The 13,657-nt window shown below is 41.3% G+C and overlaps 1 protein-coding gene across 1 annotated transcript in view; it reads right to left on the reverse strand.

The window, feature by feature from the left end:
* The window catches only part of PARP8 (poly(ADP-ribose) polymerase family member 8), a 377,448-nt gene that overhangs the window by 45,364 nt on the left and 318,427 nt on the right, over positions 1-13,657 (reverse strand). Inside the window, exons 15-18 of the mRNA XM_077285314.1 lie at positions 9,060-9,152; positions 8,269-8,394; positions 6,942-7,007; positions 4,998-5,065 (exon numbers count right to left, since the gene is read on the reverse strand). Of these exons, the coding sequence (XP_077141429.1) occupies positions 4,998-5,065; positions 6,942-7,007; positions 8,269-8,394; positions 9,060-9,152 (353 nt within the window). The remainder of the gene's footprint in view (positions 1-4,997; positions 5,066-6,941; positions 7,008-8,268; positions 8,395-9,059; positions 9,153-13,657) is intronic.

Raw genomic sequence — 13,657 nt, forward strand, 5'->3', positions numbered from 1 at the left:
TATGTACATGCTCAGTAGTGAGGCAGTGCTGCACTTTATGTTCATGCTCACTAGTGAGCCAGTGCTGCACTTTATGTACATGCTCAGTAGTGAGACAGTGCTGCACTTTATGTACGTACATGCTCAGTAGTGAGGCAGTGCTGCACTTTATGTACATGCTCAGTAGTGAGCCAGGGCTGCACTTTATGTACATGCTCAGTAGTAAGGCAGTGCTGCACTTTATGGACATGCTCAGTAGTGAGGCAGTGCTGCACTTTATGTACATCCTCATTAGTGAGCCAGTGCTGCACTTTATGTACATGCTCAGTAGTGAGGCAGTGCTGCATTTTATGTACATGCACAGTAGTGAGGCAGTGCGCACTTTATGTTCATGCTCATTAGTGAGCCAGTGCTGCACTTTATGTACATGCTCAGTAGTGAGGCAGTGCTGCGGAGTCGGAGTTGGGAGTCATAGAGTAGTGATGTCGGTAGTCATGGATCAGAGTCGTGGAGTCGAAGTTGTGGAGTCGTAGGTGTGACTTACTGACTCCACAGCCTGGTCAGGTGCACACCTTCTGAGCATATGCGTCCGACAGTGGGCACAAATGCAGTCTGCACCTAGCATTAGATTAATATTAATGCCATGTAGGCATGGCTTGGACTTGTAATAGGGGATCTTTTATGCATGAATTTACCATTTAAGAGCCTAGGAAAGCTGTGTAACAGGTCTGATGTGCTGAAATCTAATGGTCCTCATTAGGATAGGGGCCCAAGTTTATGTTTACTTTTGGGACTGTACCTTATCTTCGTATAATCCTAAAGATATATGTATTTTGGATGGTGACTTTAAAATTAAAAGGAGTGTCCCAAGAACAACATTTAGAAATGCATGATTGAGGGGAGTTTGACCACTTGAACTTCTCCTGATTCAGAGAATGGGGTTTTTGTGTCCCCTATGTGAATGGATCATGTAGGACCACCACTCCATTCACCTTCATCTGTCTTTTGGAGGGGTGGTACATAAGAGTATAGACAGTGAATGGAGGGGGTGGTGATCCATGCACATTGCCACTTCATTCACATGGGAGACACAGGACCATTGCACTCATGATAGTGAAGCTTCTGATTGGTCGGACCCCCTATACTACATATAGGAAATATATGTCGTTGGGATTACACCTTCAAAGCTTAATCACTGGAGGAAAAATGGGTCACTTTTCTGATTTTTTTTTATCTGTATCAAGATCTCAGCTTGCAATCAGTAAATTGGAACATCCATTGCTTACTTTCAGAATATAGAAATCTGTCCCGGTCTTGTGTTGCTCGGTCACTTGTATAATTTATTGTAAGGGCAAGTGCAGACAACCGCATGTTCTCCATCCGAGAAAAACAGTCCGATTAATGCTAATAACACTCTAATCAAAGTGGGATCCGTTTTTCTCAGATGTGGAGAGTTAAAAATCTGATCTGATCTTTTGAAGGATAGAATTCAGACCAAAACTGTGGTATGAGTTATGAAAAAATAATACTGCAACTGTAACAAGCCATACACCTGTATATATGTATATCATATGAACAGGATCAAAATATATTCCGAATGCATAAAGGTTCTCATTCAATGACTGCAAGCAGCGACCCGTAAAACCACAGAGACATCCTACAGAACAGTGCTGGATTTTTATTCTACACTGAGGACTCTTCATTTGCTAACAATGGATAATTCCGTTAATTTGATTTCCACATATCAGCTGTACGAGCCCCGGGACTTATTTTCCAGTATCTTCTTTCAGAAATCCCTTCTGTGCATTTACAGGACGGCAGGGCCGGACTGGCCATAGGGCACTTCTGGCAAATGCCAGAAGGGCCGGTGCCAGTGGTGGGCCGCTCAATCCGCCGCCCCCGCCGTCGCATTCAACTATACCGGCGTATAGACGCCGGTACAGTTGAATGCAATGATGGAGGAGAGAGCGTCTACAGACGCTCCTCTCCCATCATTCCCCGCTCTGCCTCTGACACTGCGGGTGCGCGATGACGTCATATCATCGCGCACCTGCTGTGTCCCGGGCAGACTGCAGCTGCTGAGACAGGAGCAGGAACCAGGAAGCAACGCTGGGCACGAGGAGAGGTGAGGAGAGTTGTTTTTTTTTCTGGACTGTGGGGCCATTCTCGGAGGAGGTGAGGGGAGGAAGAGAAGAGATGTGGGCTGTATATAGTCCTCTGTGGGCTGTGCTCTGTGCTGTATACTGCTGTGGGCTGTATATAGTTCTCTGTGGGCTGTGCTCTGTGCTGTATACTGCTGTGGGCTGTATATAGCTCTCTGTGGGCTGTGCTCTGTGCTGTATACTACTGTGGGCTGTATATAGTTCTCTGTGGGCTGTGCTCTGTGCTGTATACTGCTGTGGGCTGTATATAGCTCTCTGTGGGCTGTGCTCTGTGCTGTATACTACTGTGTGCTCTGTGCTATATATAGTTCTCTGTGGGCTGTGCTCTGTGCTGTATACTACTGTGGGCTGTATATAGTTCTCTGTGGGCTGTGCTCTGTGCTGTATACTGCTGTGGGCTGTATATAGTTCTCTGTGGGCTGTGCTCTGTGCTGTATACTGCTGTGGGCTGTATATAGTTCTCTGTGGGCTGTGCTCTGTGCTGTATACTGCTGTGGGCTGTATATAGTTCTCTGTGGGCTGTGCTCTGTGCTGTATACTGCTGTGGGCTGTATATAGCTCTCTGTGGGCTGTGCTCTGTGCTGTATACTACTGTGTGCTCTGTGCTATATATAGTTCTCTGTGGGCTGTGCTCTGTGCTGTATACTGCTGTGTGCTGTATATAGTTCTCTGTGGGCTGTGCTGTATATAGTACTCTGTGGGCTGTGCTGTATATAGTACTCTGTGGGCTGTGCTGTGTATAGTACTCTGTGGGCTGTGCTGTATATAGTACTCTGTGGGCTGTGCTGTATATAGTACTCTGTGGGCTGTGCTGTATATAGTACACTCTGGGCTGTGCTGTATATAGTACTCTGTGGGCTGTGCTGTATATAGTACTCTGTGGGCTGTGCTGTATATAGTACTCTCTGGGCTGTGCTGTATATAGTACTCTCTGGGCTGTGCTGTATATAGTACTCTCTGGGCTGTGCTTTATATAGTACTCTGGGCTGTGCTGTATATAGTACTCTGGGCTGTGCTTTATATAGTTCTCTGTGGGCTGTGCTTTATATAGTTCTCTGTGGGCTGTGCTGTATATAGTTCTCTGTGGGCTGTGCTGTATATAGTTCTCTGTGGGCTGTGCTGTATATAGTACTCTGTGGGCTGTGCTGTATATAGTACTCTCTGGGCTGTGCTGTATATAGTACTCTCTGGGCTGTGCTTTATATAGTACTCTGGGCTGTGCTGTATATAGTACTCTGGGCTGTGCTTTATATAGTTCTCTGTGGGCTGTGCTGTATATAGTTCTCTGTGGGCTGTGCTGTATATAGTTCTCTGTGGGCTGTGCTGTATATATTACTTTGTGGGCTGTGCTGTATATATTACTTTGTGGGCTGTGCTGTATATATTACTCTGTGGGCTGTGCTGTATACTACTGTGTGGACTGTGCTGTATACTTCTACGTGGGCTGTGCTGTATACTACTGTGTGGTCTGTGCTGTATACTACTGTGTGGTCTGTGCTGAATACTGCTGTGTGGGCTGTGTTATCTACTACGCGAGCTGTGCTATAGTATGCAGGCTGTGCTGTATACTATGCGGTTTGTGCTATATAATATGCGGGCTTTGCTATATACTATGGGGAGTATATTATATTCTATGGGGGAGGCCATGTTATGTACTATGTGGCTGTGTTATATACTATTGTGGGGGTATATTATATTCTATGGGGGAGGCTGCGTTATATACTATGGGGGGCTGCATTATATTCTATGGGGGGCTACATTATATATTATGGGGAGGTGGGCTGTATTATATTCTATGGGGGTTACATACTCTGGGGTGGCTGCATTATACTCTGGGGTGGCTGCATTATACTCTGGGGTGGCTGCATTATACTCTGGGGTGGCTGCATTATACTATATGTGGGCTGCATTATACTGTATCGAGGACTATGGGGAATACGTTATACTATATGAAGAACTATGGGGTGCATTATACTATGGGAAGTGAATTGTACTACATGGATGACTGTGGCGGTGCATTATACTATATGGAGCACTATGAGGATTGTATTATGCTATATGGAGGACTATGAGGAGTGTATTATACTATGTGGAGGACTGAGCAGTGTATTTTAATATATGGAGGACTATAGGGAGTGTATTATACTATATGGAGGACTATGGAGCACATTATAATATATGGAGGACTATGGGGTGTATTTTACTAAACAAGTAAAATGCTGCATATTCGGATTGTTTTTGCTGGAACAAAAAGCCTTGTTGTCAGCAGCACATTGCCAGTGTAAACTGTAGATGTGCTGCTGAAAACATGATACTGTATGGTGATCTATTAGTGATCGTTCTGTCTCATCATTATTCCTCAGCTGGTGGAAAGAGGCCGGGAAACAAGCGTTGAACAACTTCAGTATTGTCGATCAAACTCGTTTAGCGGCCTGAACTCAGCGCACGTAAATACAACAGAAAGGCTTCTGTGTGATGTGCAATATGTTAGCATTTGGGGACCCATTTTAAACTTTACCTAGGGCCCCACTTTGCCAAAACCGGCCCTGCCTACAAGTGTACAAAGATATTATACAGTCACCATGTGACAAGTGGGCCTGTGTAACTTCAAATGCCAGGGCTGAATTTTAGTCCCAGTCCGGCCCTGCAGGACGGTATATTTTATCGTCCTGCCGCCATATGGTAACGGATTCCTTCTGGTGCCTTCTGCATTGGTTCCTGCGTTATTTGTCATTTCGGTCCCTTCCGCTGAGGATTCGGTTCCTAGTTCCCAATATCACGGCAGCAGATTAGATTTGGGAGATAATGTATTTGTCAGGAAGCGACATAGACTGCTTGAGAATTAACATCACAAACCATTGCAGCAATGGATGGGCTAAGGGATCCTGCTTATCCATCTGCTTCTTGATTTCCAAGTAAGGTGCCTAAAACAAGAAAATTGCAATATTACCGGGGATATACTGTAGATTTAGGACATAATGAGTTAATCAATGCAACGTCAAGCCCCATGAAGGACTGACATGAGACTCACTGGCAGTGGGAGAGTGACTGTACTACAAAACGATATGCCGGGGTCACATAAGGACAAGACTCGCCCAACACTTCCAATAAAAAAGATAGACTGTCCGGCTACTACCACCCAATGCAGTAATCATATACTATACTGTGCAATGCCACACAAGCAAATACTGCCATACGGTGCTCATAGAAAAGCAGCATACCGGGAGCAATAACAGTGCCATAAATAATTGTACAGAATAACAATGCACTAAATACAATAAAACAGATGCACAAAAAATATTAGGATTCATGGTGGTCACATCAGCATGGAAAACTGATGTGCAACTGTTCATGTATATTTAAAGGGAATCTGACAGTAGCATGATGTGGGGGCTGGGACCCTAATTACAGCGATGTATCACTCGCATGCTTATGTCTAAAACGCGTAAGGTTTTGTCCACTCCCCTTTATTTCCATGTATCTTGTTTCTCATAAGTGATATTTTTAAATGATCCAATATGTTTTTCATTTATTTATCATTTTTTCCTTATGATTTTTTGGGGTATTCCACAGTAAGGTTGCTGGCCTGGCCTTTTTCCGTTCATCGACATTTGTATTTCGTATTCCAACTTCAGCAATGCAAATAGTCTCTTCAGAGGAAGAGGGCTACAACTCTACTGTCACCTAGTATGGATCCTAAAAAGTCAATATCGACCCCTTAAAGAGCCTTTTCACCTGACTTGGAATAAAAGCCAAAACCAGATTCTCAGTTTATAGACAATGTGTTTCGGGGGGTACTGCCCCTCATCAGTGCAAAGTGTGAGATCTGGTTTGGCTGAGAGAGAGGCGTCTGACCGGGATCCAAGAAGTATCGTTTCACCTTGCGGAGAGTGACATGTTAAGCATGCCGAGATGAGGAGACTTATGCTCCTGTGGGAAATATGCAAACTGTTGATTCAGAGAGGAAGAGGACTAGAACTCTAGTGCCACCTATAGAAAGTAGCAATCGTAGAAGTCAATATCGACCCCTTAACGAGCCTTGTTACATGACTTAGAATAAAAGCCAAAACCAGAATCTCAGTTTGTAGACACGTTGTTTCGGAATTCTGCCCCTCATCAGTGCAAAGTGGAGATCTGGTTTGGCTGTGTGAGAGGCGTCTGACCGATATCCAAGAAGTAACTTTCTCCTTGTGAAGAGTGACATGTTAAGCATGCCGAGATGAGGAGACTTAAAGCTGTAATGTTCTTGTGGGAAATATGCAAATTGTCTCTTCAGAGAGGAAGAGGACTAGAACTCTAGAGCCACCCATAGAAAGTAGCAATCCTAGAAATCAATATCGACCCTTTAACGAGCCTTGTTACATGACTTAGAATAAAAGCCAAAACCAGAATCTCAAGTTGCAGACACGGTGTTTTGGGGTACTGCCCCTCGTCAGTGCAAAGTGTGAGATCTGGTTTGGCTGTGTGAGAGGCGTCTGACCGATATCCAAGATGTAACGTTTCTCCTTGCCGGGAGTGACATGTCATGTCTGACATGCCAAGGTGAGGAGACTTTAACTTCAGCAATGCTGTGCTGATAACTTTGTGTTTGCATGTCTTTCATCACGTCAGTAAAGCGTAGCGCCGGACGATCCTCACTGTCGTCTGACTTATAATATCATTCAATTTATTTCGATGGAGACCGCACGCGGCTTCCAGACAACCATTACCCCGGCTATATTTATCAGATGTGCCTCATCTACGTTATTATGTAATAAGATGAAATAAACCTCATTACAATATAAAAATAAATGTGCTCACCTGCGTCATCTCTCTGATGGAAGTGATACTGTCTAATGCTTTCATTACTCGGTCGTAGTTCTTTTTCTATTAGGAAAATAAAGACATGTCAGGAAATCTACAGACAATAATGTTGAAATCTACAGAAAAAAAAAAAAGACTTATTCAATGACTTATTTTCCACCATTTAATGTTAAAAAAGGAAGGGGGGGGGGAATAATAACTGCGAAATAGTAAAAACTCCATAGCGACCAATCACAGCACAGCTTTCATTTCATAATCTGCTCTTGAAAACTGAAAGCTGAACTCTGATTGGTTGCTATGGGTAACAAATACAGTTATAAGAATTCGACCTAATTGTTTTCCTTTTCATTCGCACCCAAAGTAAAAGAAAACGTACACTACCTTTGGTTCCTTCTTGGAACCTGTTTGGGCATTACCTATTACCTACCGAATGTCGTATAGTCATAGTGGTCAACAAATAGGGAAGCTAGACCATAAAAGGCAAGAGGTCCGATTCACCAAGACCGGTGACAGGCGTGAGATTTCTGGGGTAGGGAACGCCACAGTTCGTCATGAATTAGATGAGCTGTGGCGTCACACCGCAGAGCCCTTGTCCATTTCAGCAGAGCTGGGAGAAACTGACATGAAGATGCCAAATGTAGGCAAAACTTTGAGTTGCGCCTAAGTTTTGTGACTTTTCAAAGATCTTACTCTTGATTTCTTGAGTGAAAGCTTTGATGTATCAAGCCCAAGGTGTTTAACAAAACCATGCCCAGAGTGGGCACTTGTGGGTTCCCAGTGTTTGGAGGACATTCCCACACGGTCTTGGGCAGAGAAGATCCAGATTCGCTTAGGTCCAAATTAAATCCGTCTGAATGAACGTGTCTTGACTGCCATGAAAATATGTTTATTATGCCCTGAGATCTCAGAGGGAAAGGCATTAAAAAATACTAAAATATATTATATTCATGTGTCGTGTGCCTTCACGCGCACTCCTGGACCCCTACATCAGCTTTTGGTTCTCTCAGCGCTGTGGCCTCATACGGCCATGTGGGGGACGACGCACATCATTGACTGGGGAGCTACAGTGGTAGAAGTGGTATAAGGACTAGTAATGAGCGAGTATACTCGTTGCTCGGGTTTTCCCAGGCACGCTCGGGTGGTCTCCAAGTATTTACAGCTACTAGCCAGCCTGAGTACATGTGGGGGTTTCCAGGTTGCTAGGGAATCCCCACATGTATTCAAGCTGTCTAGCAGCTGTAAATCATTCATCCAGGACAAGGAACTAGACTAGCCCAGTAGCTTTTGTGCTAGTCCCCAAACAACTAAAAATAAAAATACATACTCGTGGATTAAAGGCCAGGGTCTGAGGATCATTGGGGTCTACCACTGAAGGATATGGCTCAAATATGACAACTTTCCTTGGAGATTCCAAAGCAGAACGACACATTGACACGAGGAGATCTACAACCTGGAAGCAGAACATGGGAAAAGTGACATATTAGTTATTGTAGCATGCATCGCTTGTATAAAACTCGACAGAAGGGGGGAAAACACAGAAGGGCCAATTCATCAAGACTAACTTATCTTACGACAGTCTCGGAGAAAGTCCGCTGGAGAAATATCATGTTCGAGCTGCCTATGGGCTACAGTCTAAAAGTCTACGCGGCTCGGAGCTGGGATAGATTTCTGCAATAATCTGCACCACTTTCTAATGTCGTAGGTCACATATCTTTCTGTATTCTGATTTTTCATCTCTTTTACCCAACTTTTCTAGCTTTAAAAAGTTGCACATTTTTTCCGCTTTATGCAAAAGAGGGTGAAAAGTGAAGAGGATGGTCTAAAAAAGGCCAAAATACGCAACTTTTAATAGCTAAAATAAATTATGGAAATGAAATCAAAGGAGTTGACTGTGCTGATAAACTCTGTGCTGTTGTGACGGATCCATTAGATATAAGAATTCTATATCCACAAAGGATGGGAAGAACCCCGACCTATTCTAGCTCCTCAAATGCAAACTAGCTTGAATACAACATAATAATATCAATTATCATAATGCTCAATATTAACAGTGCAAAATTAATAACATTGAAAGTCTTCATCAATCTGGATTGTCTGTAACGTTATTCTTTATACCTGAGCACCGGTTGCAATTTCATCTGCAGCTTCATTCATTACACCCAGTGTCTGAAAAGCGAATACACAAAGCTCTCTTTCACAAACAGTAGGCTGTCAAAAGAAGAAAATGAACAAATATCAGCTAAAATTGGCAAATAGCTGCGTTTTTATTACATTATTATTGGGTAATCTATTTTATAGGAGTCGGTAAAAATGGAGTTTCCGTACACTTTCAATAGAACAAAAATGTAAAATACAAAGTTAACATAAGATATGCAATGATGACATTTGACCACCAGGTGGCACCCTTATGACAAGACAAATCGCCCACGCGGCGGTAGTTAAATGGCTCCTGCAGGCTCTCTTCATGTTCTAATTCATGATACGCTTCTACATTGCTCAGCAGTTGTGAAATGAGATGTCAAATAAGTTGATGTACAGTAAAGCAGCACACAATGGGCTTTGCTTCATTGCTTCCAGTGGGAAGCGCGGCCTAATTTCATTACATAATCGGAATTCACGGCTTTGGGCATTAGGGGGTATCAGTCTTTGCATCCTAAAAGGAAATGTTATGACAAAGTGGAATAATTTGGCTACACTAGTAAACCCAGTTTAATATTTTGATTATATCTAATTAATGTATATAATATAGATTTATACATTTTTTGTTTTATAATATATATATATATATATATATATATACACTTTATATTATATATATATATACTTATTATATTGTCATCCTATTATATTTAATAAAATTATAATAATTTCTATCTAATTAATAAATATTCCATATATTATAATATATTATTACATTATATATATAGTTATATTATATATAATATAATATATTATAAAATTATTTATATTATATCCTTATTACATTATATATATATATATATATATATATATATATATATATATATATATATTATATTGTCATATACTATTATACTACTTAATTATACACACACACATATATAATGTAATATATTATTTCATAATATATTATATATATTTCATTATATTTAATTCTATATATTAAATTAATATACAATTATTATATTATAATAATTATGTTGTAACAGAAATAATCTGATGATTAGAATGCTAATTTAATTAATTAAAGAGCTCTATCTATGTTAATAAAATGGTCAATTAATGCTGCTATTACAACAGCTAGATGGGAGAATTTTTTTTTAGTATTTTTTTAGGCTAATTTTCCATAATGGTGCATTTTTTTTTGCTGCATATTTTTTCTTGCACAAAAAATGCAACGTATTAGGGTATGTGCACATGCTGCGGATTTTGCTGCGGAACCGCAGCGTTTCCGCAGCTGCGGGTCCGTAGCGGTTTCCCATGAGTTTACAGTACAATGTAAACCTATGGGAAACGAAATCTGCAGTGCACATGCTGCGGAAAAAAACGCGCGGAAACGCAGCGGTTTATATTCCGCAGCATGTCAATTATTTTTGCGGATTTCGCTGCGGGTTTACACCTGCTCCAATAGAAAACTGCAGGTGTAAACCCGCAGCGGAAACCGCAATAGAAACCGCGATAAGTCCGCAGGAAAAACCGCAGCGGTTTTGCACTGCGGATTTATCAAATCCGCTGCGGAAAATTCCGTAATGGAATCCGCAGCGTGTGCACATGGCCTTACAGTTCCAGCAAAATATATGGGATCTATATAAATCTTATGCCCACTCTATTTTTTTTTAATGCTGAGGGAACTGATCTGTGGTGCGATTTTTTAAGTTCACAGAATATCAATTTCTCTTGTAGCAAATATGTGTTTCATTCACAGATTTTCTCCATATACTTAAATGAGATGTGGATAATCAGCGGGTAAAAAAGGAATATGCATTTTTAGTACATTTTAAAATAGAAAACCACTGGAGGAAATGGTAAAAGAAGGGTTAATTTCCATTGCCTGTACAGAAATAAAACACTGGTTTATGAAGTGTTAAAAAGAAAAAAAAATCAACCAATTCCACTGCATGTAGTCCTCTGGCGGCTGATATTATCAACATCTAGATGATGGGTAGTGGGCATAAGGGATCGGTATTTGGGCTCATTCACACGTTCGATTTCTCCATGTATGTGAATAACATACTGATTGTTCTGATCGGAGTGCGGTCCGAATGTCATCCATTTTTCTCGCACGTAAAGAAATACAAAGAAAAGTTTCTCCATTCTGACAGTCCATGAAAATCGGACCGCACTTGGATGACATTTTCAATTTTTTCATGAATATGGTATATGATATTATTTTGTCACAATGTGATGGTAATATATGGTCTGGTCATGGTGTGGCAGTATATGTGCCTTGTATGTGGTAATATTCAGTCATTATGTGATGGTAATATGTCGTGTGGTCATGGTGTGGAGGTATTTGTGCCTTGTATGTGGTATTATTTGGTCACTATGTGGTGGTAATATGTCGTGTGGTCATGGTGTGATATTTGTCCCTTGTATATGGTATTATTCGGTCACTATGTGGTGGTAATATATGGTCTGGTAATGGTGTGGTGGTATTTGTGCCTTGTATGTGGTATTATTCAGTCACTATGTGGTGGCAATATGTGGTTCCTTGTATGTGGTGGTGGTGGTGTAGTGGTAATATGTGGTTCCTTGTATGTGGTGGTGTAGTGGTAATATGAGGTTCCTTGTATGTGGTGGCAATATATGGTCTGGTCATGGTATGGCAGTATTTGTTCCTTGTATGTGGTATTATAGCTTACTGTGCGGTGGTAATATGTGGTCTGGTCATGGTGTGGTGGTATTTGTGCCTTGCATGTGGTATTATTCGGTCACTGTGTGGTGGTAACACGTGGTCCAGCCATGGTGTGACTGTATTTGTCCCTTTTATGTGATATGATTGATCATTTTAAAAAATGTATGTGACACATTACCTTAAAGAAAAATAAATACAAATATACCTAAAAAGAGTATTGGGTATTTTAAGAAATGTTTAATAAGTTAGAGTAGAGTAGGGCTCGGTCAAAAGAGTCTACCTTATGGTGGTGCCGGCTTAAAAAATCTTTTGACCAAAACTAAAGCTTCTTGCTATGTATGTGATTTGGTGTGCAATGGGAACTGTTAGGGTATGTGCGCACGTTGCGGATGCAATATTTTACCAGACAGCACTCGGACCAATGTTATACAATGGGGCAGTGCAGATGATTGATTTTTTTCACTGACAATCTGCAGCAACTTCACTTCACTCACCTATTCAAGCCTATGGGTGCGTGGAAAATATAGGTCTGCACTCAGATGACATCTGAGTGCAGTCCGATTTCCGCGGATTCATAGAATGGAGAAGATACAGAAATGTTGTTCTCCATCTTCTCCTCTGTGCTCTCATTTGCTCATCATAAAGAATCAGATCACACTATGCTGATACTCTGATCAAACTCTGATCAGACTGTCAGTAGCAGAATCGACCCCATTGTCTCAGATGAGAGAATCTACAGTCCTGTGATTGAGTCCATACATTGCAATTTTGTGACAAAGGAAACTGTAAATGGTCTTGTGAATGATTAACAGCTACTGCTGTAAGAAAATGGATTGTATGCGGATGACAAGTGAGAAAAAAATCGCCACACTTTTCTGGATGCAACTCAGAATGATTTTTTATACTGTAGCCCAAGGGTAGGGCACACAACTGTTTACTTCTGACCTAGAAAATCAATCAGACTATGGACTTAAAATTAGTTTGATCAGAGTGGGACCTGATTTTCTTGAAGGTGGAGAAAAAAAAAAGTTTCTCCACCTTCTCTATTATGTCAGGCCGTGAAAATCGGATGGCACTCGGATGTCATCCAAGTGCAGTCTGATTTTATTTTCAAGGACCCATAGACTTGAATGGGCGAGTGTCATCCGATTCTTGGAGGCAAATCAGACATGTGCAGAGCCCCATAGAATAACATGGGTACAAGTGGTGGTCAAAACCTCGTCCGACTGCACGAGCCCTAAAGTAGTCCAGTCGGTGCAGACGCTGTCAGAGTATATAGCGTCAGATCCTATTGGGTAAAAGGGATAGTCATAACTAGTTGTCAATAGATTTCTACATTTCCAGGAGAAGTCACAAAGGAAGAGCAGAATGCAGAAATCTAGGAAGAGATTCTCCAGGATTGTCCTTTCCTCTAGATTTGGCCCGTCATACAAGGCATCACATGAAAGGCCTGAAGTCTCCGCCTCGTGTTGTGCTTAGCATCCAATTATTGTCGGCGCGCGCTGATGCTTTCTGACCTCCGAAGTAATTACATCAAACAATGATACAACAGGAACAGAAGACTTGTTTACAAGCCGGGAAATAAATGAAGGTTTCTACATTCAAACACCAAGACAGGAGGAGCAGACATCACACTAATTAACTAATTATCAGCTGGCACAAACCTATCATCCCTTAATCAAAAGGCTACAACATATGAATAATGCATGAGACGAACAGATAATCTATCATCAGAGCCATCTCTACTGCTCATTCATTGCTTTCTTTGTCGTGAAATAAGATTAACCCTTTATCTGCACCACAAATTATATTTTAGTTTGGTTTTTTTTCACTGTCGTTTTATGCCTTTTTTTGTGCGGGATAAGTTGTAGTTCTTAAT

Source organism: Ranitomeya variabilis, chromosome 1 (assembly GCF_051348905.1).
Source record: "Ranitomeya variabilis isolate aRanVar5 chromosome 1, aRanVar5.hap1, whole genome shotgun sequence".
Taxonomy (NCBI): Eukaryota; Metazoa; Chordata; class Amphibia; order Anura; family Dendrobatidae; genus Ranitomeya; species Ranitomeya variabilis.